We start from the raw sequence: 24,823 nt of genomic DNA on the forward strand, positions 1-24,823 counted from the left end.
AATTCAAAAAGATTAGCTTGACGTACCATTTTCATTTGTTCATCGTAGACAGTTTTGGCTCTGTCCAGTTCCTCGTGGAACTTCTCCACAATATCCGGCAGCTTCGGCTCAAAGTCCTTCTTGATGAGCTCTCGGTCCAAAAGACCACCGAACACGTCGATCAGCTGAAATAAACGAGTCAACATTTATTGGAGTATCGTTAAGCACAATTTTGCGACAAACCGGCGCAGATGCTAATTGCAAGCATAATTGCAAAATTTTTTGGATATAAACCTAAAAGTTTCTTAAGAGATAAATCTATGTAACAAATTTGAAATTATTTTTCAACAAATTAAATACTAATATCGAACTTAACATTTAAAATATCTAAAAATCACTATACTGCTTCATTGTTTCGACCCCACCCTATCGGGGTAACTATAAGATCAACTGGTTTTCCTTGTTCAGTCGATTTTGACCGATCGATATATTCACCGAAGATAGCTGTGAATGGTATCATTAGAGCGGCCTTCAAGCTTAGAAAATAAAATTCAAGAGTTTTCTAATTCCATTTTTTAGAGGAGTTATCAAGGTATAAAGTTTTAGTGAATACTCGATATTTGACAAGATTTTTTTCCACTTTAAACATCACTTTTAGTTGAAAGTTTTTATACAAAATTGTTTCAAATTATGTATTACGCTAAGAGTTGTAAAAATTAACAGTTTAATAGACACGCAGCGACAGAAAGTCTAGTTTTAGCCTCAATGTAAATTTTTACAACCAACAAATTTTTGGATTGTTTTGGGGCTCTGCTTAAAGTCTTCTTGCACATATTTAATTTCATACTAATTACAGACAAGTCAGTTTCAAATGCCATTTTGATGTATTTCTGTTGTCGTAACCTTTATTATGATTAATGACAAATCTCATTGGCTTCTTATTCACGTACAAAATACCCCATTTAATGCTTTCAGTTGATGGCTCATAGTTTTAATGACTTTGATACTACGAGTTTTCATTGAAAAACAAGGAGTCAAGCCCCATTGCCGTTAAAAACAGGCCCAACTGAACTTACGAAAAGCTTTCAGTCAATAGTTTATGATTTTAATGGTATCTCACGAAATTTAATTGAACTTTTGATTTTCGCTTATGTTTGTAGTTCTGTTTGTCGACGAAAGACTTATTCTGATTGACAGGTCTTACTTGTTTCCTAATGAAGCATAAAGAAATCTTTTCCACTGCTTAAAGTTGACCGATAATGCTTTTCTTGACCATGAAAGTATTAAATCCCAAAAGTATCATTGTATTTTTCAGCTGGTACTGTTGTTCTTATATGTCATTCTCATCAATGACAGGTCCTCCGATGTTGGTTCTATGTTTAAACTGCTGCTATATGACTTAGTCACTGTGTATTCTTAAAAAAACTTTTTATATTTGATATTTTGTTGTTTCAGTCAATATTTATGGTCACCTTTGCTGTCTTTTTGCATAGTTAATTATTAACAGATCCCCTTGATGTGCAATTGAAAAATATATAATCTCAGTTAATAGCTAAAGATTTTGTTGGCTTCAAACATTGGTATTTTTGTAACTTAATTTTAAATTTTTGAATTTTGCCTTTATTTGCCCTTATTTTGTAGTCTTATGACTTAGTCTCACTAATGATAGGTCCTCTTGGCTTCCTATGAGTTATGAGTTAATCAAGCCAGTAATTTAACTTAAAAGGTAAAGTTGTTTTGACTTCTGAAATTATTTGGTTTAAAAAGAAATAAAATTCAAAGTATTTTCGAGTTTTGCTCTCTTTTTTGTTCTTTTTGTCTATTTGATACCAAGGCTCATTTAATACAGGACACATGTAGTGAAGAACACGCTAATTTGTTTGTTTACTTTAGGTTTCATCTGATGCTATTTCGACTTTGTTACTTACTGCTTTTTTAAATAGACATTGAGTTTTGGCCGTAATTAATATTATTTGTTTTTGCTGTTTGTCTTGTTTCGTGGTCTTATTAATGGTAGGTCTCATCGAACCTCTAATGCGTCATCCATTAAATAGTTCATTTTGCAGTTTGAGTTTGCAACAAGTTTTTGTTTACTCAAACACCTATTATTTTCGAAGAGTAAGTAAAGTTTCTTCTGTATTTGGTAGACAATTGAGTCCAAAATTTGGATGAGCTAGGTCGGAACATTATGTTCAAAGGCACATTAACGAGCCTCCTTGTTTAGTTGATTGAAATTATTTGTTTTTGCTTTTTGCTGTTTGTTTTGTTTCGTGGTCTGATTAATGGTAGGTCTCATCGAACCTCTAATGCGTCATCCGTTAATATTATTTGGCCGTAATTAATATTATTTGTTTTTGCTTTTTGCGGTTTGTCTTGTTTCGTGGTCTTATTAATGGTAGGTCTCATCGAACCTCTAATGCGTCATCCATTAATTAGTTCATTTTGTAGTTTGAGTTTGCAACAAGTTTTTTTTTACTCAATTACCTATTATTTTCGAAGAGTAAGTAAAGTTTCCTATGTATTTGGTAGACAATTGAGTCCAAAATTTGGATGAGATAGGTCCGAACATTATGCGCAAAGGCACATTAACGAGCCTCCTTGTTTAGTTGATTAAAATTATTGCAAAAATTTCAAATATATATTCTAACCTGATGCAATCAGTTCAAAAATAGCAGCATTATAAGTTTTTGATAAACCAACCTTGAATGCACTCTCGATATTGATGCAGTCATCGAACGCCTGGCAAACGATATCTCCCAGTCGTCTATCAAGTTCGTTCACGCGTGTGTTGAACCTGTCAAAGTCGTTGTGGAAGGCCTAAAATTCATAGCAGATCGGTAAAGTGAAATGTTACACCGAACAAATCTGACCAAAGAATACAATTTTTCTATGGCCAGACATAAAAATTTAACAATGATGTTTCTATACAAATTTTATGATCTACAACGACTAGCGTCTCGAACAAAAAAAATTTGAAAACCACGAACAAAATTTTCGAAATCATGTAAAATTCAGCTCAACATACTTACGTAACTACGCGCTCAAAGACATTGAACTCTTGCGGGAAAAAAATTACAGAAAACTATGTTAAAACGCATAGAAATTTTGAAATTTCTTTTCTCGCAGACCTTTCCAACAGAAATCGGCACGTTCAGTTCGTTTCCTTTATAAATATGCGCTGATATTTGACATCTCGAGATGAGATACTTCACCGACACCGCATCCAAAGTAAAGACAAGAACAAAAAATGATAGCTCTAACCGGTAGTTGGTAGTCGAGGTTGTCGTATGTGTTCTCGGTGAAGATCTTGAAACATTCGTTAAATTCCTCGAATATCTGGAACACATTGGCAGTCAGCATCTTGCCCTTCAGACCTCCAATCTCCACTTTCTCCAGCTTAGAGAACTCAATCGCAGTCTCGTACAAGTACTAAAACAGACAAATAAATAGAGATACGCTATAACTAACAGCTTTTAATCGATAAAGGTGGCAATAATGTTGACTTACGCTTAACGTAAGTCTGTTTTGACTCAAAGTAAGTCTTCAACGCAAGGAATTTTTTCGACTAATCGACTTTTTTCTAAACAAAATCAGTTGTCAGTGAAATGAGCATCCGCTCATATTTCGCAGTATTCCGACAGTTTTCACAGATTTTTCTTGAAAACACGATAACCAAAAAACAATGATTGAGAACGCATTCCACCAACCAGATTTCTTTTTGACACTCAAATGGGAAACAATAGTAGTCTTGTAAAAATATCAGCGATTTTGAAAGGCTAACGATTTTACATTAGAAAAATACGAGTTACAATCAATCGTTTATTGCAATTGGAGCTTATCGAATTACAACTAACCAGGACAACTTCGATCCTCTCAGTGAATCCGTCGAATCTGTTGAACACGAGGGAAGGGGGGAAGTCCCATCCCTCTGCCTGGGCATCCTCCTTGAACATGCCTTTGATCTCTTCCTTGTACTTGAAGAACAACTCCTTCCAGTACTTGAGGTTGTCAATGCACTCCTTTATGCGTCCCGTGGCCTCCTCGGGCTCCGTGTGGAACACTTCAAACGGATCCAGGAATAGCCGGCACTGAAAGGACCAAGTAACGAGATTTGGATAATAACAAGAAAAATAATCAATTTTCAGTAATCGCAAGATTGATCGGTATCAACCAATGGATGATAAATGTGCGGATGAAAATGAAGAAAAGCTTATCTATCTCATCACACCAACTCAGCAATTCATATATCTCTGAAAGCGCTGTTTGTTGGTTAGTTACTTTTTGGGCTTTGCTAAATTCTATGGATTGATAAATTGTAAAAAAATTCATTAGACCGTTGCCAGGATTAGGTTGACATCAAATGAGTAATCCCAAGAAAACACGGTGTTGGCGATAGTTCAGTTAAAATTACTCTTGCAGAACACAAGTATAATACTCAGCGCATGACATAAAATGAACCCCGAATTGACATCAAAGATCTATTTCGTCTCCCCCAATGGCTTTTATGATCTGTCACAAATTATGTGTTCTTTTACTACACTTTACCAAATAAAAAGCACGTTCCGGGGAAGAGAAAATTGAATATAGCTGACTAAAATTAGGTCCACTGAAAAATCCATTCAGTCAGTATTCGCTGAATAACTACAATACTGACCACTTCGATGAATAGATTGTTGATCTCCTGGAGCAGGACAATGAGTCTATGAGGTGCTCTGTAGTACTTGGAGTGTACCCAGATCAGAGCCACCACCTTCATCATCGGCTCCATCAGAGGTCTGCACTCGTTGAACTCAGTACCCTCCACGTCTTCAAAGTGCCTCTTCAGGGGTTTAAGGTGAAGGCTGATGTCCTGTGCCTCGCTCAGAGCTGAAATTAATGAAAACATAAAAATCTAAATAGCAATTTGATTGTTCCGACCCCCACTTTTAGTGGGGAGGGAGGAACTATATACTCAGATGGTTTTTTTTGTTCAAACAATTTTGGCCGATCGATATATTCATCGTAGAGAGTTGACACTGGTATCATTAGAAAGCTTGTCCAGCGTAGAATATGGAATTTAAAAAAAATTTAATGAATTTCGTTTTCTAACGCGAGTTATCGTTAGACCGATTAGACCGATTTTTGTTTCAGGAATTTTTGCCTAAAATCTTGTCAATTTTAGTAAAATATGTAAAAATTGTTAACAACAATACTGTTGATTTTATTTTCAGAGCCAACAAAATTTTGTTGACTGTTTTCATTAAATTTTTTGGCTAAAATTTTTGCTAAAAAATTCAAAACTCAGCATTTTTTCAACAAAAATTGCCCGAAATAAGCTATATTAGTCCACTTTGATTAAATTTGCTGGAAGTACACGCCCTAAAACATCAAACAAAGTCCTTGTTAATTCGAAAAAGAGCCAGTTCTACTTCCACTTCTATTGAGAGTAGTCTGGAATTAAAATTTTGCCTCTTTTGCTTTCTTTACTCTATGATAATGAGAAACGCAGCAACTACTTTTGATCTTTTAACTAACAAATTATCAAGATCTATTACATTCGAAGCAATTAAGTGTTCCTAATGGACAAACAGCAATCGCAAGGCTGGTTTTGGTGAAATCTTCGACTGTTACAATCGAAAAATAAGGATTGTAATCAGCCGGTATTAATAAAGAAATCATTTTTTATTTTAATTAAAGAAGAGAACAATTCAAAATTAAAGCTCACTGTTGATAGGTTTAGTTGGCTTTCTCGGCATTTCTAAATTAATTTATCTTGTAGCTTTACTGGAAAAGTTTTGGTTGTTTTGACTTTTGAAAACGTTTGTTTTTTGAATAAAACTGGCTTATTGAAATTTGCCACAATTTTTCTTTTAATTTGGTCAACTTGTTGCTTAATGTCAGCAAAGAAAGAATGCTTCGTCCACTGAATTTAAATTTAACAGTTTTTGCTGTATTGAGCGTTAAGTTATGGTTTTCTGTCATTGATACAACTAGTTTTCGCAAATTTTTTCGATTTTTAGGCATTGGCTCATTTTTCAGGTTTTTTTCTCGCTTTGTCACATTATTGACAGGTTACAAATTACCTTATTGGCGTTGAAAAAAGCACAATTGAACAGAGAAAAGACTTTAAAGGCATAGAGTATGGTTTTAACGGCTTCGACGGCCCTTTCTCGAAGAAATTATTTGAATTTTTACATTTGTTTTTAACTGTCGTTTTTAATTTGTCAATTTAGTGGTATGATATGTACTGGATAATTACAGGTTTCATTGGTTTTCTACGGAGGGAATAATGAGCCAAAATTCTGATTTTAGTAGATAGCTGATGGCTTCATGACTTAGAAAACAATTGTTTTCAAAAATAAAAAAAAAACATTTTTAACTTCGCATTTTCAGTCTTTTTTTTGTATATGTTACCTAGTCTCCTTTATTACAGGTTCCGTGTGACATAAGTGTTTTCAAGGGAAGGTGTATGTGTAGAAAATCTAACTTTTTGAAAGAATTCGTGATGAATTTAGTGGCTACAACACGGGTTTTTCGCAAAAAAAGAGTAAAGTAATTTTTGATTTTGTCTATATTTGATGTTCTTTTTGTAGAAGTAAGACGATTTCACAATAATTACAGATCTAAAGCTCTTTTTTTGAGCGAATAGACGAACCTATTTAATCAATTCAATTTTTAGCTATTGGCTTTCATAACTTTGAAATTAATTCTTTTCGAAAAGTACAAAAATTTTACTTATTTTTGCCCCTTTATTCTCTGTTTTTGTCTACCGGTTGCCTATTATCAATAATGAGAGGTTGCATACTGCATTATTGCATTTCAGGAAAGGCTCAATTGAACATATTTTGATGGGCAAAATGAAGGTTTACAGCTTCGGAAGCGTTTTCTCGAAATTTTTATTTGAATTTTTGTTTGTTGTCTCTTTTTGTTGTTCTTTTTGTAACCGCATACAAAACTGAATAATGCCAGTCTAAATACCCTCCTATAGAACTATGTGTAATCTATGGCATCGTCCATAAAAACCTCTCGGATTATTTCGTCCATGGAGGAAATTTCGGATATATTTGTCCATGAAAAAAACCTCGGATAATTTTTTCCATAAAAATCCCCGGGTAATTTTGTCAAGGAAAAAACATCGTATATTTTCAGTTTCTTTGTATGTTTAAACGAAGCAGATCTATCAACTTTATCTTACCAGCAACGGTGTCTCTGAATATGCGTTTGAATGCATGATAGTAGCTGCTGTCTATCTCTCTCAGAGTCTCCATCATTCTTCTGACTTTCTTCTCTCTCAGCTGGTCGTAAATGTTGGCCAGGTTCTTTGCCTTCTCGTCCCAGAATTTGGTCTCCACAAATGGATTGGGGTTCATGTCGGCCAGGAGGGGTGCTGAGGAGTCAGTTTTGAGAATGTCTCGGATCTGGTGAGTCCACTCGATTATGATGCCCTCGATGGCGTGAACAACCTGACGGTCTCTGAACAATGAAAATGAAATGATAGACATCGTAAAAAATGAAGACATAATTGATCAATTCGATACAACAAAACACAACTAAAATACCTAAAACAATTTTATAACATTTTTCCTTGTTAGTGATGAATGGAATCAACGAGAGAGATTTTATCTCCAGGGTTTAAAAACTGTTTGACTTCCTTTTTAAAATTCACTCACATGTGACTGAACATATTCCGGAATGGCTGCAAAATTTCTTCAAGCGTCAAATTGGAAACAATAAAACGTTTAATTAACCATTTGGCACTGTTTAATAGGCCAATCCTAAAAATTGTTCACTAAAATAAAATTTCTAGCATTGATTTTAAAAGTTAAATTTTAAGTAATAAAAAATGAAAAAAGACGAACTCAGCTTCGAACTCTTCCATCCTCTCAGTGCCAGCTGGCATCGGAAGAAGAGTAGTTCCCTTGGTTAGTCCATTCACAACATGCACTTTGTTCTTCATCCCATAACAGTGTCTCACAAGGTCCTCCGAGATCACTTTGGGCCAGGCATCGTGGTTCTTGTCATTTCCCATCAGAGGCAACACAATCTAAACGCAAACTCATGAAGTCAACAAGCAAAATGTGGAACTTATTTCTTCGATAGAGCAGAGAAGAACAGAACGATTGACAATGCTCATAACAAAAAATGTGGTATTAATCATGATGTCTGATAAGCAAGTTTATGGAAGCATTTTCAAATTATATTTGCGGCGACCGTTGAGAAAAATTGGACCAAGCTTTCCGAACTGCAATTCAACACAACTTGAATTTAAAATATTGCCTGAATAATATTAACCAATAAAAGAATAGATTTAATATTCTTATGATTCGAGCAACACAAGACTAGTTTCTATAGGCCATCCCTGAAAATTCACGATTCAAAAAAATTGGTGAAATTGATGACTAAGAAGACAACTTGCAATAACATGCTTTTCTAGGTCTTACAGGCCATCTACTTTATCTAAAGAGATATTAACTTACGTCATCGACGAAGGAATTCAGCTGATCGAGAGGAACGAGAGACAAATCACCATAAATGAAGGCGGTCTTGTAATTGTCCTTGGTCACTCTGGTAGCCTTGTTCCGTTTCAAGTAGAACAAAGTCTTCGATTTTGTCGCAAGCGGCCAGTCCAGCGATACCTGCAACATCCCACCCGCATTCAACGTGAACAGAAGTTTTTCCTGTTCTGCATTATCGAAAAAGGTGAAGATCAGAGCTGCGTTCTCGTCGACATTGATCAGTTTAGCCCATTTGTCGCCCTTGAGTTTCATGGCCCGAAGGATGTACTCCTCAAAGAAGAGGAATCGGACATCTTCGCTTGGGTCTCCGGCAAGTGGAGTTTTTTCATCATCTTCATCAGCCATGGTCAGTGTTCACACGTCAACAGAGTTTCTGTTGTGTTTCAATTCGTTCCTGATCTAAACAAATAAACTATCGTATCTAAGACAAGTAATTCGCTTGAAATTTACAAATAAATATATCAAATTAGTGTCTTATAAGTAATTAAAGATACTCATACACAAATGAGGTTAAATGCGATAGTTCGACAAAGAGATGTTAAGGAAAACTGGTTGATGTATTCAAAAAATTATAAAAAAGAGGCAATTTGAAATAACTGGAGCAAAAACTGGAGCAAATCAGCACCAAAACCTTATTCCCAAAATTTCCCTGGTGACGAGCACAGAGCACCAAAAAAATTAAAGGTATAGAACATAAAATTAAAAAAGTAGAGAACACGTGTACTTACTTTTTCTCTTTTAATGCGTTTTTGAGTTTACTGTAAAGCTGCTTTACTAGATTTGAACAGATAATAAAAGATATTAAAAACGTGTACAGCGCGTTGCTAAGACTTAATTGCTTAGTAGCAGATTACTTCAGCAAAAAAATGGTAAGAAAAGAAATCAGTTTTTGAACTATGTTTTAATGTATATGCTTTCAAACGACAAAACTTAATACTCGCACGTATTGAATAGATGAATACATTAGAACAGGTGCAGATTTTATTTAAAAAGAAGGATTACATTTGCAGCATTATTAGTGCATTTAAATCACACGTGCGCATTTATAGTAGCACCACCAACTAGTGAAGCACGTAAAAATAATTTTCAAGTATTTGCGTTTCTCGATGCCCGAAGAGAATGCTTAATTTATCAGCCAAGACCAATAGCTGTAAAATGACCAAACTTGCCTGAGACTGGAAAAGTTGAAAAACTTTTTCCAACCATATATTGTAGGAAGTCATAATGAAATTCAGGATCTTTTCGTTTGTGCCCCAGCTTAGTGGGCGCATATTGTCCCCCCCCCCCCACCCCGACGCACGTGCCATGTTTTTACATAATGATTTACTATGTAATGACAAGTGCTCTGTAAGTGGGGGGCGCATAATGTACTGGGGGGGGGGGCACAAACGGAAAAGATCCGAAATTCATTTGAAAAAAAAAATGAAATGGTATTACGATACTAATCTCAACGACAGCCTAAAAATTATTTAGATCTTTTCCGTTTGTGCCCCCCCCAGCTTAGTGGGTGCATATTATTTGCAACCCCCAGACGCACATGCCAAATTTTTACATAATGATTTACTATGTAATGTCATGTGCTCTGTAACTGGGGGTGGGGGGGGGCACAACGTACTGGGGGGGGGGGGCACAAACGGAGAAGATCCAATTATTTCCTGAAAAACATCATTTAAAAAACTTGAAAACCCCTGATTCTGTGTGAATGAGAAAACAGTTACACAAAAAGTGCCGATGAAAGGTTTGTCAGAAGTAAATTCTTTGGTATTTTGAGATACTCCAGCCTTAGCAAACTGCAAACTAAATGTTTTGATAACTGCCGACTGGAGAATTCTTCCCTGAAAGGGACTATCTTTGCAAAAAGATGCATTTGAAAAAATATTTTGGAAAGTGAAAACTGAAGAGTCAACACTTTCTAGTTTCAATAACTTTGTAGGCTGCGAGCGCCTTGATTAGTGATTTATTCCATTATTTAGGGAACATCAAAAATTCGGGAAATAAATTTCTTAAAAAATTTAATTTTAATGCTTTTATCTTCAATGCCAAAACCATGACCCCCCATTTTTGGCTACTCATATTTTGTTCACATCAACAATTTGAATGAGCAAAAGAAAATGTTTCCCCAATTTTGGGTTTCGAAAAATTGATGCAAAAATTGATATGGAGTTGCAAAATTGTTAGTTTTCTGCCCTGTTCATCTAGAAGAAAACGGTGAACCCTTTACTTTATCAGAATATCTATCTCATGAGAAATTTTTTTGACAATACTTGAAGAAGAGAACGACCTGAAAGCAACTTATCTTGTTTCCTATCCACTACAATATGACATGGCCGAAAAAATTGGTCCTAAAAATGATAATGAGCAAATGTGGAAACAATTTTGATGACAAAAGGCGCCATCAAATCGACAATAAGTGTTTCCCTCCAATTCATTCTGCGGCCTTTCGATATGGGTTCTTTCCGTTACATCACTGGTCCTGTGAATAAAGTGTTCCAGTAATGGAACGTAGTGTGTTACTACTAAGTGGTAAATAGCATCTGGGTTGTTCAACTATGAAGTCAAAGAAATTTTAATTATAGGAACGACTTATTAGAAAAATTCAAAGAAGTTATCAAATTTCCAAAAAGGTAGTCAATGCAATTTTAATTTTGATTTCAATGAAAATTTAGCTACGGAAGATACCATTAGTAATGGAGTTGCATGCAGATATACATGTCACCTAAAACGAGAAAGATGATTAAAAAATACACTTGATCTATTGAAATAAAAAAGCAGGATTTTTATTACTTTCCTTTTCTCGTTTCAAATACGGGCGGAACAAACGCCTCCACTGCAAATTGATTGCTTCCTATATTGCCGGTTGATACTGCTTGCCAGCTGGTACAGGCTGATTACTGGATTCACAATGTCGACATATACTAAGGGAATAGCACAGTAGGATTGCATCGGATAGCACTAAAACCGTATGAGTTCTGTATTATGTAGCACTGCTACAATATACTTAAACAAGAAAAAGCTAGACAAGGTAATTTTAACCTGAACGACGTGAAGCTCACACACATATACATATATATGTAATTGCTGCTACAAAAGGCGGCAAACAACAAAGAAAAGATCTCCGCTAGAAAATGGCGAGAAAGCCTGCAGATTTCTAGATGAACGTCGCGAAATAGATTGGCGGGCTAAAAGTTTATAGAGGACCATGAGATCAAAAACCAGTTGATATATTAACCAATGATGTGATACTAAAAAGTTACCTTTCTGAAATTCAAATAAAGTTCAAGTATGTTTTATATATATATAACAAACTTGAACTTTATTTGATTATGAGAAAAGTAGTTTTTTATCATCATATCATTGCTTAACATATCAACTTGTTTTTGATCTCATGGTCCTCTATAATCGTGTAGTCCCGCCAATCCATTTCACGACCTTCATCCAGAAATCTGCAGGCTTTGTCGCCACTTTCTAACGGAGATCTTTTCTTCATTGCTCACACCCTTTTGTAGCAGCAATCACATATGTTACAATTGATTTTAACATTTACGGCAATATTGAACCAATAAAAACCGGCCCAGCGAGTGGTCCAATGAAAACAGAAGCAATTTACAAATAAGGATTTAAAGTGAATGTAATAAGTATAGACAGGTTGAACTAAAAACCCTATAATATGGTAAAAAACCAACAAAACACTTCAAAAAGTTGACAACAAATCATGGCCCAAAATATACTGTCTCACAGTCTAGATTTTGTCGTAAGGAAAAATTTTAATTCCAGAATCTACAGAAGCTAAAAGAGAGCTAATAAAAAACAGTGGCATTTAGCTGCAAAACTTAAAAACCAAATACAATAAGAATTAATAACTGTTATAGATGTAAAAGCATCCAAAACATTCATTTTTACCACATTTATTATCAGCAACAAATTCGAGCTAACAAACAACACTGAACTTTATTATCCATAGAAAAAAAAACTTTAGAAAACAGAAAATGCAAATTCATTAATGAATTGAAAATTTCAGATGTCACCATTTGGCCAGCTACAGCTAGCTTTTCCTTGTAGAAAGCTTTATACTGATGGATTTTCAATTTGACAGAAACCTTGTTTGGTCGTTAAAAACTAACCAAAATGAAAGAAAAACTAGAACTGACAAAAAACGAAAAAAAAAGATTGTTACAATTTTATTTAGAAACATGAGTATGACTTCAAAACCAGTTTTGCCTCAGTTAAATTTAATCAAATGCAAATAATCAAGCTTTTCTATTGGTTCTTTATAATCGAAATATCAAAAGATCAAGAAAATTACATCAAATTTGCGTGTCAATGTCAACGAAGTAAAGCAACAGATAGTAAAGCCACTGCTGCTTGAAGCAGATGTTCCTAGCCTAATCAAAGCACTACTTACAGTTCATTAAAAATCAGTAAGTACGAAAAAAGAAAAAACCCAATTGCGAACATTAAGATTTTTCATGGTTCGATGCACTTCTTCCCGGGCTACCGAGTTCGGAGTCAGTATCTTGATGAAAATTTAAACAAGATCCTAGTTACGTAGCTGACTATGTTGAACGTGTTCCACACTGTTCCCAAGATGTGGGTAACATAAATCTAGACTTCCAGAGAAGTTATAGACAAGTCTTTTTTATATCTTTCAAGGGGGTAATTACTGACGTGGTAAAAAGTTTGGAAAAGTGTAATTTCCTAGTTTTTTGTCGGTTGAGGTTTCTTTTTCTATATTGGCTTCGGCCGTCTTGAATTGGCGTATCGTCAACACTTACATAAGCTCTAAAAATAAATGCTTCTTAACATGGAGTTCACTTAATATATAAAATGAAAATTCTATTAGGGAAACTCATAAATTATCAAAAAAAAATAACCAAGCATCTGAGATTAATGAAATCTATCGACAGTTTCAACTAAGTTTAATTCTAGATTCATAACATAGGGCGTCAGAGGTTGTCACAGAGCAACCGCCAGTTCGCTTTCTTCAGCCGTCAACCTCAGACACAGACTCCATTCAAGTCTACCAATAACTCCATCTGAATCAGAGTCACAGACTTCCGCCAGAAACTGGTCGATGCAGCCCTCAATCGGATTCAGCATTGAAAGGAAATCTTTGATCTCTTCCGACTTGAGAGATTCACTTTTGTCGTGATCTAGAGTGAGGAACTTCCAATGGACTGGAATTATGTAGTTTGATTCCTCCATTTCTTGAGCCTGAAAGTGATAATAAGTCATACTCAACAAACACCTTTTTCCGAGGGAACTTTAAGCCTCGCTATAGTAGATTGCGACCACGTTATAGTAGCATAGTACGTACCTAGGAAGGGATTAAAATGGGGAAGAACACAAAAATTAATACAAATTAATTTACAGTAGAGCTTAAGTTTTGTATCTGTTAGTATAGCAGAACGAACAAAACTGTCCATTAATACCATCCATCAATGGATCAGAAAAATTTGCCCTTAGAGTCAAATTGCCACTAAAGACAAATTGCAAATTTACAGGAAAATGGCCTGATTTAGAAGCCAATTTTAGTCAGCATAACTTGGCCGTTTCTTTAGGATCTTAGTGGGTGCATATTATTTGCAACCGCTCAGAAGCATGTGTCATATTTTTACATTAGGAATGACTATGCAATGACACGTGCTCTGTAACTGGGAGGTGCATATAGTACTAGGGGGAGGAGGGGGCAAAAACAAAAAAGATCCCGATTTTTATATCAATCGACGCATAATCATCAGAAGTTTAATCAAATTATTTTTGGATAAACTGACAAGCTTACTTAGAGAAGAAATCCAGACAGAAGTAGGCCAGATTTCCAGATAAGCAGCTGTATTTTTAGTCCCAAGTAAAATCTGTTCAATTTTTACCTTGCACATAAAGTTGTTGAATTCACAATGCAAAACCTTGCCTAAAGTTATGGAGCCATGGGCAAGTTGAACAGATTTCACGTCGGACTACAAATTGAGCTACCTTTGGAAAACTGGTACACTTGTATCTGATTTCCTCTGTAAGTAAGCTTGTCAATTTATCTAAAAATAGACTTGTTAAATTTTTAATGATTATGCTTCGATTGATACAAAATAAAAAAAACGGTTCAAGTTATACTGACTAAAATTGGCTTCTAAAACAGACAGTTTACCATGTAAAACTGGTTTAATAGTGGACACTTGATATAATTTGTTTGGAAATATAAACAAAGCTCGTCTATTTTCTCAATAACGATGCTATCCAAATTCTGCTGATCCGCCACATTCGTTAATTCCTCGACAATCAATTCAAAAGATTTTTCTATTTGCTCACTTCTTTCAAAAGCTAGAGCAGGGATCATTTTAAGCGCCAGGGCCACTTCAAGATTTTCTGACACCAGCTTTTTTAGTCCAATTTCTCCAATTTTTCTAACAAAATTTTGAGTTAAATGGAAATAACAGCCCGACAATATTGTAGCTGGATGATGTTTTTGAAAAGCATTAATAGGGGCAATTTCAAAATCCAACAGAACCTTATCCGGCTTACAATCTGGGGCAAAGGTGTCTAAGGCATCAAGTAATCGGCTGTACGTTTTTTCCGTTTTGTTGGGAAGGAGGGCATATAAACAAGCAGGGGCAATACCGAGAATATATACATGAAGGGTGTATATTTGATAGAAGTTTTTGGGGGATAGTTTAAACGTTCCATCCCCAAGCCAATACTTGGAGCTTTCGAGAGCCGATGTCATATGGGGATCGCCAAAACTAAAATACGCTAGTTGTCATCTTTTCCGCTGTCATACCGCAAAAACTCTTGAAACTTATCGGGTATATCAAAATGCCGGTCCGATGGCTCATGAACTGACACTGTTTGTATAACCTTTCTTAAGCGCTGCGAGGTTTGTATTAAATTTGGTTTTGACGGCAACGCATACTGGGTCGAAAGAACGTCAGTTACTGGTAAAATTGCGGAAGCTACGGCTGCTGCGGGTGTTAGGTTTTCACTCAGGGCTTTAATCTCTTTTATAACTTTTCGTGTGGCCGGCTTTCCAATCGAAGCACTATGATTGTGCTCACCGTTCACGCGAATGAGTTGGTCATCTTTTGTTAAAGCGGAAACGCGGCACTTGTAACTTTGATATTTTGAGCAATTCCAGGCAGTGGTAAACTTATTTAATCTTTTAACATAAAACTCATGCCCCTCTACAACTAATATTTCTTTGTTTTTTGAAGAAATAGTAAACTCAAAGTCGGCAGTTATCATGCTGAATTCAAAATGCAATAAAACAAGAAATGTTCTTGAGTTAGATCCAGTTTTCAATTGCTTTTAATTGCCCCATTAAGGATTAGTTGAGATAACTAATTCGCTAATTGTTATAGTTTTGCATTAAACTATTGTGTCGTTTGCTCTATGTCCCTGACAATTATGATCCATGAATTTACAGATTAAAATCGGGGTGAAATGATTGAGGTGTGAAAAGCATGTTCACACCTCAGTCATTTCACCCCGATTTTAATCTCCATTAATTAAAATAGAAATAATTGAGGCTTAATTATCCTCAATTATAGGAAGCTTAAAATCGGGGTGAAACAATATAGGGGTTAAATAATTGAGGGGTTAAATGATGTAGGGGTTAAAAAATCGGGGTTAAAATATAGGGGGTTAAAAGAATAGGGGTGAAAAAACAGGACACCATTTTCCCGTCGTCTTGATGAAATCTGTCGGCCAATTGGCGTGTCTTCTAATTTGTGTGTCGGCTAATACCCCTAGCCCTATCATGGATTGTATCTCGCCCAGGATAAAGAAAAGCAGTAGTCTGATATCCACTTGAAAACCAGTCACTTCAACAGGCCGACAAAGTACGCTCATAACTGTATGTAAACTTTTTAGGTCTTAATAAAAATCACGCTTGTTGATACAAGTGATTACGTAAAAATATGCCGACGTAATACTATGCCGACGTTTAAGAGTGCCGAAAGTGAAACTTATTTCAAGAGTGCCGAAAACATGAAAAGAGTCTTTCTGTGAATTCAAGAGCATCTAAAGTAAATTTAAAAATATCAGGGTACGCTGATCACATGTTCGGTTGGGATAAATTCATAACAAGTCCCACGGGCCGCTGAGGCATGGCCAATGCCCGCAATTACTACTTTTTATTTAATGTTTGTCTTTCTGCAATTGTTTACACTAATAAACGATAAGTTTTATAAGAATGCCGAAATTGGTTCTCGATTTTGATTGGCCGATTACTTTTTGCGTCATCTCCGTAAAATGGAATGATTGGTTAAGAAATTTATCAAGATATATACTCTTATAATCGGCATAGTATTACGTCGGCATAGTTGTACATCACCACAAAAGTAAATGCTCTTTTGCATAGTAGACTGATATTGTTGAAGAGCAATTTTCAGTAACATTTTAGTTATGGTTTAGCAACCGACAGAAACTTGATAAAATTTTGAAAGTTCTTAACTGTGGAAAATTGTTCAGAGTACTTGCGGCGAAAAAACAGATACACATGAGCCAGTTTTCCGTAAAAGACAGAAAGCTGGAATTCACATGAAATATTTTCAAATTTATTATGTGTTCATCATTTCAAGGAAATTTTTGCATTATAATTTAAGTAGTTTTATAATCGAGGTAGGTTTTTATGTACGTATGATTCAACTTAAATCCGACTGAGGAAAACTGGCCAACTTTTATCTTGCTTTTCTCAGCAAATACTGATAACAGCAATATGAGCTTTTACTGTTGTCAAAGAGTGCTTAACAGCAAGCTTGACTCAGAATACTACAAAGCAAGCCTTTTTCATGTGAAGAGCTGCGATCTTGTACGAAGATTTTACCTGGTAATCATATTAATAATAGATGCTAATTTTCTACCATGGAGAGGAAACAGAAATGAGATACGAATGACAGTAGGTGTGAACCTGATAAAGGAGTTGTCGCTCTCCTTCCGTCAGTCCCCCCTCTGACTCCGGGTAAGAGGACAATTGCTGCATAACGTTGAAGAGCCATGTTCGCATCCTCACAGGGAACTGGGAAAGCTCATCTCCCGTGCAGCTCCTGTTCGACCCGTCGATGATAACCGAGCTCAGGTTGGAAGATGAGAAACCTGTTTCAAGAGAAAAATCCTGAACATTCGGATTGCTAATTTTAAATGCGTTCTCGTTAAAGAGCACAGACAAATTCCCATGGCCAAATTGGATCAAATATTTTTGGCATATGAGAAAACGTTTGAAGAATGTCTGTACAAATCTAGGGTACCCACCCAACAAAACGGTGCATCATTTCCACAGCACTTGTGCGGAAAAAACTTATGCCAGGTGCCTGCTAGTTCTCCAGACAAAAACAGATATAATGTCTTTGAGACATCAGTGCAGTTTTATTACAAACTTCGAAAATTTGAATAAAAGAGGCCAGATTATCAGTAGCCAATCTGTACAGCAGGTAAAAAAATATGACCTCTTTCTCCTCGGCCGTTTCGGCTTTATTCCAATAGCTCAATTTTCTTAGGTAAGTGTTTTCAATTTCCTTGAACACAACCTGGAGAGAGGGATTCGCACCCCAATACAGAAACTCTAATGTGCGGATTTTAAATGTATCAAAATATTTGAAAAGTTAAACCTTGCCAATCTCACTAGCAAGCTGCCCACAAGTCAGTTTTGTACTGGTGTCCCAAAGCTCAAAGGGTTGAAGGGCAAATTTTCATTACAGATGATTTTAAAAAAATAGAGAAAATAATTTGGTGCTAACCGAATTCAGTATAAGTTGTTTGAATTCAAACTGGTCGGTTTTCGCAATGATTTAAACGCAAAGTACAAATATTTCAAGTGACTATTGAAAATAGGTTTTTACCGTTCCGTTTAGGCAAGTTTGCAAACAAATATGCCCATACTTGAAATAATCGGTGTTTACCATTTTCGAGTAAAGGAAACAAAAATTTTGAGCGTGTGCGATTTTCACTGAGAAAAAACTACTTAAAATTTCATTTAGTTTAAAATGTTTATTATCGTTTTCTGAATCACTTATCAAAACTACTGCTAGCTTAGTGGACCAAAACTCAATGCTCTAATCTAAAATCGAAAGACGCTGTTTTTCTACAAGTCGTCTCTTGTTTCCTACCTTCAAAATCCCCAAAACGTGAAAGTCATAAACATGGTTCTTAATTAGGAAAACTTGTCATTTCATTTTACATTTTCACACATTTCCCATTTATTGGTGGACATATATTTTTATAACATTGACCATATTAAAAAGAACAGACACACAAGAGCCGATCACATTTTGCGAAATCCTCACATAATTCAGGAAAAAGTGTAGAGAGATACTAGTCAAAAGAAAAGAACGGAGAAATCCTCTGCAAATTTAGGTTTCCGATTTTATGCAGAGGTTTTCAATTCGAACAATACTTCGAAGAACTTCAATTTGGTTTTCATTTTCAATAAAAACACTAAGATTAAAAAAAACAAATAAGTTATTTTTTCCTATAGGTTTTCAATTTAAAAAGTAACAAGATCCGTCATATATTTAACAACTGTACATCCAAACCATTAACTAGGAACTAAAAAGAATTGGTTCAGGAAAACTGTGAAAGAGACCTAATTTTCAAATTTTGAGATAGGAAGAAGCTAGAATCTTAACAAAAATTGATTAAAAAAACTAAAATAACTAAACTAAAGTAACTAAACAATTTTCGCATCAAGCAAATGAGCATGCAAACGTAGAGACAACCTAAAACGGCTTGACAACCTAATACAGATATTGAAGCGATCACAGTAGTGATAGGAAGTGCTCGTAATCGAAAATGAAACTCAATTGGCGAAGAAACAATTTGCTGCTTTCCAGTTTAACAGACTCAATTTTCAAACACGGCCATCAAAAAATTTATATACAACACAGACGGCTTGGAGACTCATGGAAAAATTGCTTCTCTTTAAAAAAAATCTGGCGTCACTTAATTCCATAGATTTGATCGCATTCGCCCAATTTGTCACCAAGCAACCAGTTATTATCGTAAAAGTGTTGTCGCTTGCTGCAGTGTTAAATAATTTTCCTGCTAACTTTTTGAAAGGATGAAAAATACTTCAAATTTTAGTTGTATGGAATGGTAAAAAGTAATAGCATAGTTAAACTAGTCCAATCTCTTCTTTTGTGTCGCTTTTGCCAACACTGCGCACTTCTGCAAATATTTGTTACCAAAAATGTCCCTGTTAATGATTGAGTTTCAGTGATCACTAGCATTTTTTAGATCTTTCAACTGAGTTTGAATCTCTTAAACAACAAGGCGGCTCGGTAATGTGCGATGGCACATAAGGTTCCGACCCCGCCCATCCACAATTATGGCATAATTGTCTACCAAATGAGGAACAGATAGAAAAACCCAAAAAATATTTTTTTGCGAATCCCAAAAAAGTCCAAGTCTTTTTCAAAAAATTCTGTATGAACGATAAGATAGCCTCCAAAGCAAATAACTCAGTGGTGTAAAAATTGATGCATTAGATTGCTGTAATATGTCAATATTAAGAAAGCGAGTCAAGACGAACAGCAAAATCAAACAACAACAACAAACATTAATTACATCAAAAAATTTATGTCCCTCTTAAAAACTAAATTTAACAAAAAAGTCAACATACCGTCAGATAAACCTAAAACTAAACAAAAATAACTTATAAATCACCAGCCAGAAAACATTTGCGACCAGTCCATAAAAAGGTTTGGTAACAATTATACAAAAAAGAACAAAAACAGTAAAGTAAAAAAATTAACTTTTTTTGAAACAGTTAACTACAAAGTAATAAATACCATTATGAATCAATTAATATTACCACAAATTTACGATTACCACTGTTTCTATAGAAGGGCATTAGGACCTGTCCTTATTCATTTTTTAAAGCGGCTAAAAAGAACAACAAAAAAAAAACAAACAAAATTTCAATTGAAACTTGCCAGAAAACGCTGTCAAAACCGTCAAGCCATATTTTGGCCCTCAAAATATATTCGATTGCGCCTTCTTCAAACAGCTATATTATATTACGTGGCCATTCATTAGTAAGACTAAGTAACAAGTAGACAAAAAAGCGAAGTGCTAAAGTAATACTTTAAATTTTTTTTGCGAAACAAAATTACATTCAATGTCATGAAAGGCAGTAATTACAAAAAGAACTATTTAAATAGGGTCATTTATTCATGAAAAAGAAGCTCTGGAGACCTGCAATTATCCAGAATATTTCTTACATCTACAAAAAGAACGTCAAATATGACAAAAATCAAATTAATTTACTTTTTTTTGTGAAAAACCGGTGTCGAAGCCAGTAAGGTCATAACAAATTCTTTAAAAAAAGATTTTGGGTCACCAATCCCTTTTATTTCCTTGACACCCATCATGTCATATTTGACCTGTAATTAACTAACGAGATTAGGTAACAAAAAGAAACATAAAAAGAACAAAATTGCGAAATTGAAAAGTTTTTTTTTTTAATTTTGGAAAACGATTGTTTTCAAAGTCATGAAAGCCATCAGCTATCTACTAATATCAGAATATCGGTTCTTCTATTTTTCCATGAAAAGCCAATGAAAGCTATCACTATACAGGAAATTTCAGACGACCGAAATGACAAAGTATAAATGACAGTTAGACAAAATTTAAGAAATTCAATTGATTTCTTCAAGAAAGAGGCGTCGAGGCCGTTAAAACAATGATGTATATCTTTCACGGTTTTAATATGTGCCTTATTCTGAACGCCAATAATGTGGCATGAGAACTGTGATAATGTGATAATGTGACAAATTTAGAAAACGTGAAAAACTGGCAAACATCAAAACAAACAAAAGTCTGAAATCTTGTAGTATCAAAGCCAGAAAACAATAACTTCAGGCTTAAAACTGCAACCGAGAATAAATGTTAAATCAATAGAAAGAACAAGCATTCTTTCTTTGCTGAAACTAAGCTGGAAGTTGAAAACATTAGGAAAAAAATAGAGGAAAAGTTAATTAAGCCATTATTTATTGAAAAGTCAATTATTTTTTAAAAAGAAACGACCATAAACTTTCAAGTAAAAAACTAAATGCATTAGCTTCGAGCTGCTTATTAAGCGAATTGGTTGGACCTATCACTCCTGAGCTTTGATTTGATATGTTCTGTCCTTCATTATTAAAAAAAGTCTTTTTTTAAAAAAAAGACCGACTGATTACAACCCGATTTTTTTTGGATTGTAACAGTCCAAGAATGACCCAAAACTTTCCCTGCTAATGCTTATTGTCTGTTTGGAACAATTGATTTTTCGAATGTTGTAGATATAGATAATTTGTTAGTTGAAAACTCAAAATAAACTCTGCATTTTTGATAATCAACGAGTAAAGTTAGCAAAAAAGGCAAAGTTTTAACTAAAGAGCACTCTCAGCGGACTCTGAAGTAGAAATAGGAAATAGCCCCCTCTGAGTCTACAAAGATTGCATGAGTGTTGTTTGGGGGTGTACTGTCGGCAAATTTAATCAAAGTGGACTAAAGTAGCTTATTTCCTGCTGTTTTTGATGAAAAAGGCTAAATTTTGAAATGCTTATCCAGATTTTTTGACCAAAAAAATTAAATTAAAACAATCAACAATGCTTGTTCGTCTTCAAAAATAAAATAAACGACACTATTCTTAAAAATTATAGCAAATTTTAGCAAAACTGGTGAAAATTTAGGCAAAAATTCTGGAAAATGTGAACAAAAACAACGTGAATTCACTCTACTTTTCTCAGAAGTTTAAACCTCGATAACTCCCTGTAGAAAACAAAAATTAAAAAAATCTTTTTAATTCCATATTCTACGCTGGACGAGCTTTCTTATGATACCAGTCTCAACTCTCTACGATGAATATATCGATCGGCGAAAATTCACGGAACAAAAAAAACCCATTTGAGTATATAGTTCCTCCCCCCTCAAGAGAGTCGGAACAATAATTGAGTTCGAATTATAAAAATGAGTGGATCCAATAGTAAAATTGTTTCAGTAGCACTTAATTAGAGTGCCAAGTTTGTTGACTTAACACATCTATACGCTTATTTGGTTCAATTTGCATCTGTTCTTAGCAGTATGAATACATTATTTGAACAATCAATCCGTAATTCTAACGAAATCCGACAGGGTTTCTCTGATGTTTTCAATAGACACGAAGCAATAGAGGGTACAATTAGTTTCATTGTGGTTTTTACAATTGAAAAATTGAATCATTGGAGAGCCTTTACTCACGATCCATTCGCACGTTTTCCGACTTTTTGTGGTCAATTGGAGTAGTGATTTTAGTGACAACTAAGTAGTGGAGCTAAAAGGCGTAATTTTGAAGCACAAAGTCTTTCCCAATTAACTACTAATCCCCATCTCCGTGAGGCTGTCTTTGTGAGGATGAGCTCTCACTTAACCGTAGCTTCTTGTTGACAATAACCTGACCGATCTTGACTACAAAGATGGTACCACACGAGAAAATTTGTCTTTGCTCACAGCAATTTGACTTGTTTTCGGTTTCCGCCTGATTTTTGAGTGTATTTTCCAAAAAAAATTTTCAGGATCCACTCCTAGACAAATCAATGTCTAGTCATTCTCAACAAAACTTTTTCGATTACAATTTAGAACTTGGCACGAACATGTTCTTTTCTAATTTGTCCTCCCGATTTTCTTAACAACCATTTAATCACGCGCCAATCTTTAGCTCAATTTGGAGTGTATGGCGTCATTTATTAATGCTTAGCTGAAAAGTGTAAATTTTCGAGTACGTGACATACCTCATTCGAGGATACGTGAAACTTCAGCAATCACTTTTTGAATCTAAATTGAAAATGAAACTCTATTTGAGATCCAATAGCGATCACCTAAGCTACATAATTATTAGTCTATATTTCTTGAAAGACAATTTGATTTGAGAAGGATAATTACAATCTGGCTATCATTCTCAACTTTTTTGATGTCTTAAAAAAAGAACATTTTTAATTTCCTCTGGTACACCTTAGAATAAAAAACAAATGGTAGAAGAGGCAATGTAAAGAATAGAAGAGGCAATGTCTTTGCATTTGATTTTTGTTAACTTTTGAGTCTAAACAGTCTATTTCGCTGCTATTGTCCAGCAATCTACCTGCTATGTTTTTCCCAGACACTGACGGTTAGAAACAGAGCTGTAAGCAGCCTTGCTTGCCAGAGTGTTGAGCTAATATCTGCCGTCAAACGTCATTTCACATTAGCGATTTTTAGCAACCAACGAAAGGAGTAATGAAGTTGGAGACAAATTATTGCATAGTGATCCTTGGGCTCTCCTTGTTTACACACCTGGTTTACAAGTTCTGATAGCTGGCCACTCTCAACACTCGAAACTATAACTGGTCTTCATTAAATGATATAAAGTACTTACGATTTTTAGGTAGTAGGCCATTGTTGATTAAATTGAAACATAACATACTTTTTGCCTTACCTTCCAGATTGAAGAAGTCTTCGGTTGAGTATAACTGAAAAGGGTCGATGCCTTCCGATTTCGACGCTTTTGCATAGCTAACAGACGATACTGTTGATGCAATTATCAAAGACACAAACACTGAAAAGTTGTTGCACATTTTTTGGAATTAGCTAAATTTTACAAAACCAGGACAACTGCTTAGGAGTTTGAATCGTTTTCAACTGACTTTTGCGGTTATGTTTCTTTGTTTGTCTATTTAACGTTTTAAGTCGCTAAATTAGCTCAGCAAATACAGTCCCGCTTAGTCTTTTTAGACTTTCCCAAACTTCGTCTTCAGTTTTATTTACACAACTTTTGAGAAAAGTAACCGTCTGTGAATATATACAAAAGTTAACAATGATTACAGTATTTCAACTGATCAGTAACCTGAACATATTCCAAAGGGATTCTTTTCTAAAATTCATTAATAACTCAACTTTGTGACTTGAACCGCTACCAAAAATTAAACATCCGTTGAAAACTCATTTCAGTTAAACGTACAACTAAAAAAATCGAAGCTTATATTGTCGAGTGTGTCACAAAACCGCTGTCTACGCAATTTTTCCAACAAATCGGTCAAAACTCAAAAGAACAACAAATGCAGGCAAAACTGAGCACAGACAGGCTAAAATTTGAAAAAAAAGGCAAAAGTTCTCCATTAAACTACTTCAACAGTTTCAGTAGTAGATGATGGAAGGAAGAAAATAGTCGAGAACAAACAGGACAAAACTGTTGATAAAAAGCGGCAAGAGCAGAAACTTGTAAACGACCTGACCTTTTATCTCCCGTCAGTAGACTCACTTCAGTGAAACCTCTGAGCAATTAAAAATGACAGTAAAAAACAATAAGAGGCTAACGAATTGAAACAATTAAAAAAATTATCAACATTTTTGAAAAACAGCATTGTTACTGTTCT

General features: G+C 34.9%; 2 protein-coding genes across 4 annotated transcripts in view; both read right to left on the bottom strand.

Moving 5' to 3' along the window:
- The window catches only part of LOC142341590 (dynein beta chain, ciliary-like), a 56,242-nt gene extending 46,824 nt beyond the window's left edge, over positions 1-9,418 (bottom strand). The window contains exons 1-9 of one of the 3 annotated variants that reach the window (XM_075392642.1): positions 9,203-9,417; positions 8,436-8,873; positions 7,818-8,002; positions 7,154-7,431; positions 4,634-4,845; positions 3,834-4,067; positions 3,241-3,408; positions 2,680-2,796; positions 27-164 (exon numbers count right to left, since the gene is read on the bottom strand). In XM_075392642.1, coding sequence (XP_075248757.1) covers positions 27-164; positions 2,680-2,796; positions 3,241-3,408; positions 3,834-4,067; positions 4,634-4,845; positions 7,154-7,431; positions 7,818-8,002; positions 8,436-8,819 — 1,716 coding nt within the window. In that variant the 5' untranslated portion in view covers positions 8,820-8,873; positions 9,203-9,417. Of the gene's footprint in view, positions 1-26; positions 165-2,679; positions 2,797-3,240; positions 3,409-3,833; positions 4,068-4,633; positions 4,846-7,153; positions 7,432-7,817; positions 8,003-8,435; positions 8,874-9,202 lie in introns of all 3 variants that reach the window. The other 2 variants (XM_075392641.1, XM_075392640.1) reach the window with 2 other exon arrangements.
- A 3,887-nt stretch (positions 9,419-13,305) lies between these two features.
- On the bottom strand, positions 13,306-24,079 carry LOC142340887 (SPARC-like). The gene is made up of 3 exons (XM_075391655.1): positions 23,887-24,079; positions 17,371-17,555; positions 13,306-13,685 (listed from the first exon to the last, which is right to left on the bottom strand). Exons 1-3 carry the CDS (start codon positions 24,023-24,025, stop codon positions 13,428-13,430), a joined length of 582 nt encoding a protein of 193 aa, XP_075247770.1. The 5' UTR covers positions 24,026-24,079; the 3' UTR covers positions 13,306-13,427.
- Between the last annotated feature and the right edge of the window lie 744 nt (positions 24,080-24,823).

This window comes from Convolutriloba macropyga, chromosome 6, assembly GCF_964194025.1.
Source record: "Convolutriloba macropyga chromosome 6, txConMacr16.3, whole genome shotgun sequence".
NCBI classification, from domain to species: Eukaryota; Metazoa; Xenacoelomorpha; order Acoela; family Convolutidae; genus Convolutriloba; species Convolutriloba macropyga.